At 36.7% G+C, this 4,318-nt stretch overlaps 1 protein-coding gene across 1 annotated transcript; it reads right to left on the bottom strand.

Moving 5' to 3' along the window:
* Window positions 1–948: 948 nt before the first annotated feature.
* LOC145596087 (elongation factor 1-alpha) lies at window positions 949–4,069 on the bottom strand. The gene is made up of 3 exons (XM_081652517.1): window positions 4,002–4,069; window positions 2,306–2,786; window positions 949–2,191 (listed from the first exon to the last, which is right to left on the bottom strand). Exons 2-3 carry the CDS (start codon window positions 2,765–2,767, stop codon window positions 1,310–1,312), a joined length of 1,344 nt encoding a protein of 447 aa, XP_081508643.1. The 5' UTR covers window positions 2,768–2,786; window positions 4,002–4,069; the 3' UTR covers window positions 949–1,309.
* Between the last annotated feature and the right edge of the window lie 249 nt (window positions 4,070–4,318).

Raw genomic sequence — 4,318 nt, 5'->3', positions numbered from 1 at the left:
AATTTCCATACAAAATAAAATAGCAAAAAGAGTTTAACCCTCATTTTTTTAATAATCAATATATACAAAAATAAGAATCGGACTAAAGTAGTGCGGAGTAGTAATTTAAGTCAATTGGTCATTTTTCATTTGATTAAGTCAATTGGTCATTTCCTTTCAAAAAAAAAAAAAAAAAAAAAAAGTCAATTGGTCATTTCAACTACAATTATTAAACAAAATCCACATTTTATCTGGGTAATGGACTAATGGGTAGACTTTGATTAGACATGTCAATTTCAATTCAAGTAAAATTGGACCGAACCTGATGTACAAGTTAGCTTATTATCCAGTAAAGGCAGTAATTAATTACGCAAAGGTTTACCAATTCTAAGCCTTCCTTTTTACTCTTAACTCAAAATAAACAAATGAAAAAAAAAAGGACTTCCCAAAATTCTACTTGTTTTTCACTTTTCCATCGAAAAGATATGAATGGATTAGGACATCGTGTACTAAAAAGAAACTTCCAGTAAATAAATCACTTTTTAACAATTTAAAAGTCATCCATTATTTAAGAAAGGCATGTCTATATGTCTTTCTAGCCCTATATTATGTTGTGGGTTCAATTGTTTCTTGCACTCTAATCTTTTTTCATTAATTATATTCATAGAAATGTTTATTTTATATTTTTTGAACCCTTCATTCAGACATTTCTAAGCTTAGTTTAATTTTTAACACTCAATGTATTCTTGTATTCAAAACTGTCAAACTGATGTAGAAAGTAGAATGGAGAAAGTGGTTGATTGTAAAGGCAAAGCAACACTTAGTCACTATCCACTGATCCGTAATTCCCTTAATGGTACGTGATTTATTTACTTAAAGTAGAAGTATTTAACTAATTATTATAGACAACAATGTCACAACACAAGATTCTTAAAAATATAGAGCAAACACTTCACCAGAATCACCACATTAAAAAGTGACAAACATTGCAAGATTACCATTACCAAATTCAAATAATCATCAGCAAGAAAGATTCTTGAGAAAGTACTTTAAACCGAAAATGGCAGATGCAGTTTTTTAAACTAAAGTACCTCAAAGGGTATATGACAACAGTTTTTTAAGACACCAAACGCAGACCAAAATCACGCCACCGTCGATCCAGCACCCAATTCTGAGAATAGGTGCCAGACGACACTGGCCATAAAAGCTTACGACAAAGAGAACACAAGTCTAGGAAAGACACAAAGCAAGTACTAAAGGAAAACAAGTTTTTATACTCATAACTGCAAAGATAATCTGCCTCGAATCCCTCAGCTTGTTGAAAACCCATTCACTTCTTCTTCAGAGCAGCCTTGGTCACCTTGGCACCAGTTGGGTCCTTCTTCTCAACATTCTTGATGACACCAACAGCAACAGTCTGCCTCATGTCCCTCACGGCAAAACGACCAAGGGGTGGGTACTCAGCAAAAGTCTCCACAACCATAGGCTTGGTGGGAATCATCTTAACCATACCGGCATCACCATTCTTCAAGAACTTAGGCTCCTTCTCAATCTCCTTACCTGAACGCCTGTCGATCTTGGTAACAAGCTCAGCAAACTTAACAGCAATGTGAGAAGTGTGGCAGTCCAACACTGGGGCATAACCGTTTCCAATTTGTCCAGGGTGGTTCATGATGATGACCTGGGCAGTGAAGTTGGCTGCCTCCTTAGCAGGGTCATTCTTGGAGTCAGAAGCAACGAAACCACGCTTGAGATCCTTGACAGCAACATTCTTAACATTGAACCCAACATTGTCACCGGGAAGAGCCTCTGGAAGGGACTCGTGGTGCATCTCAACTGACTTAACTTCAGTGGTCAGACCGGTAGGACCGAAGGTAACAAGCATACCAGGCTTCAACACACCAGTCTCAACACGCCCCACTGGCACCGTTCCAATACCTCCAATCTTGTAAACATCCTGAAGTGGAAGACGGAGGGGCTTGTCTGAGGGCCTCTTTGGCTCGTTGATCAAGTCAAGAGCCTCAAGAAGGGTTGGTCCCTTGTACCAGTCAAGGTTGGTGGACCTCTCAATCATGTTATCACCCTCAAACCCAGAAATGGGAACGAATGGGATTTTGTCTGGGTTGTAACCAACCTTCTTGAGGTATGATGAGACTTCCTTAACGATTTCTTCGTACCTACCCTTAGAGTACTTGGGGGTGGTGGCATCCATCTAATATAAAAAAAAAGATCATAATCAGAATAGAGCAAACAATGTAAACACAAACTCAACAGTAATCAGAGAGGTTTAATATAATGCATAACAATTAAACAGGGTGAAGTATACCTTGTTACAACAACAGATCATTTGCTTGACACCAAGGGTGAAGGCAAGAAGAGCGTGCTCACGGGTCTGACCATCCTTGGAGATACCAGCCTCAAAACCTCCAGTGGTAGAGTCAATAATGAGGATAGCACAATCAGCCTGGGAGGTACCAGTGATCATGTTCTTGATAAAGTCACGATGTCCGGGGGCATCAATGACAGTACAGTAGTACTTGTTGGTCTCAAACTTCCACAAGGCAATATCAATGGTAATACCACGCTCGCGCTCGGCCTTAAGTTTGTCGAGCACCCATGCGTACTTGAATGATCTCTTGTTCATCTCAGCAGCTTCCTTCTCGAATCTCTCGATCACACGCTTGTCAATACCACCAAGCTTGTAGATCAAGTGACCGGTGGTGGTCGATTTTCCAGAGTCGACATGGCCAATGACCACCAAACTAATATGAATCTTTTCCTTACCCATGGTTAAATCTTAAGTCAAACTGCAAACAGAACAACCACATTCAGCACCAATATTTTTATAAAACAGAGTCAACCACTCACATACAGCAGATCTAAGATGATATTTGACCAATAAGCAAGTTCATGCCACGCTTTCATAGATAAACAATTGGAAAAGTGAACATATATGAGAGCAAAAATTGATTACCACATACATTGAACAATTAAACCAATAGAATTCAACCAATCAGCAAATATTACTATGGCAGTTAATTAAAAACCATATGTGAGCCTGTGAGGAACCAGAATTGAACTGGCGCCCGAGGACATTGCATCCTCTGCTCTACCAAACTGAGCTATCCCGACCGTCTTTCAGTTTAAACTACCATACCAATTATCAAACAATCCTAGTCACTAGCAACAGGCATTGCACAAACCAAAAAGGCCATTCTATAGCACTAGATTTATAACAGTACTGTCATAAAAGCTAATTGTACTGTAAAAAAAATTTTATTATACTACCAAAGATCTAATCTTTCATTTTCAGACCAATTATTACATTTGATTATGATTACTAATCAAATTCTACACAAAAGTAAGACCTTTTACTTGAATTTGATGAATATAATCTGTTAAGCTATCACTGAATACTACAAAGCTAAATGCCGTGTATTCATCATATTCAAGCATCACCAATAATAATTCAACCATCATGAAGCTAATCACACAAGTTCTACAAAAAAAATCAGATCTGTCTTTATTTCATACAACGAAGGAATTTATCTATCAATTGAGCAAAGCACAATACAAATCGCGATAAAAATCACAGTAATAACATACAATCAATATAAACTCCTTAATTTAAATCTGTTATACATCAATATCAATAAAATCGATCAAATTAAAGCTAATCTAATGCCAAAATACATCAATCAAAGCAAATCAGAAAAAACTTATGTGTATAATTCATGAACAGTAGAAATAAAAACATGCATTCAACAAACCATGCATCAATCGTAAACCAATACAACATCACATACATAAACACAATCAATCAGATCGAAGAACATAACAACAGATCAACTACATTAACTCAACATGCAACAAAAATCAATCAACAAATTCAGCATAAAACACAAACATTTTAATCAAAAAAATATCAACAATTTACCAGATTACGAAATAAAACACAATCAATCAACATAAATTCAACAAAAATAAATAGAAGAGAGAGAAAAAGAGGAGAGAGAGTGGACCTTCAGTGAAAAAACCTAGCCGCAATGAAGATGGAAGAGAAAATGTAGAGAAACTAGGGTTTATTGAGAAAATGACGGATTTTATAGTATGAAGTGGGTCTATGAAATGACGAAATTGCCCCTACTATTTGCATTTGTTTTTATGACAATGTGCACATAATTAGGACTTTTAGGTCATAATAAGTACAGTACATAATTAGGTCACTTCACCTAGATTTTCTGATGTAAATCGGGTTGTCTTTTCGGGTTGACCCGTATTCATTTGAGGAAACCTTGTGGTAGAGGTAAAGTAGGCCCATTAAGATTTTGTGGGCCTG

The sequence above is a fragment of the Chenopodium album genome, chromosome 19 (genome assembly GCF_948465745.1).
Source record: "Chenopodium album chromosome 19, dcCheAlbu1.1, whole genome shotgun sequence".
NCBI classification, from domain to species: domain Eukaryota; kingdom Viridiplantae; phylum Streptophyta; class Magnoliopsida; order Caryophyllales; family Amaranthaceae; genus Chenopodium; species Chenopodium album.
This window is presented reverse-complemented; position numbering and strand designations above follow the sequence as displayed.

Bases quoted from the DNA above. Each gene is read 5' to 3' on its own strand.
- LOC145596087 (XM_081652517.1), bottom strand. From the start codon at position 2,767: ATGGGTAAGGAAAAGATTCATATTAGTTTGGTGGTCATTGGCCATGTC. The intron at 2,192-2,305 runs GTATACTTCACC...TTTTTATATTAG, and splicing joins TGATCTGTTGTTGTAACAAG to ATGGATGCCACCACCCCCAA.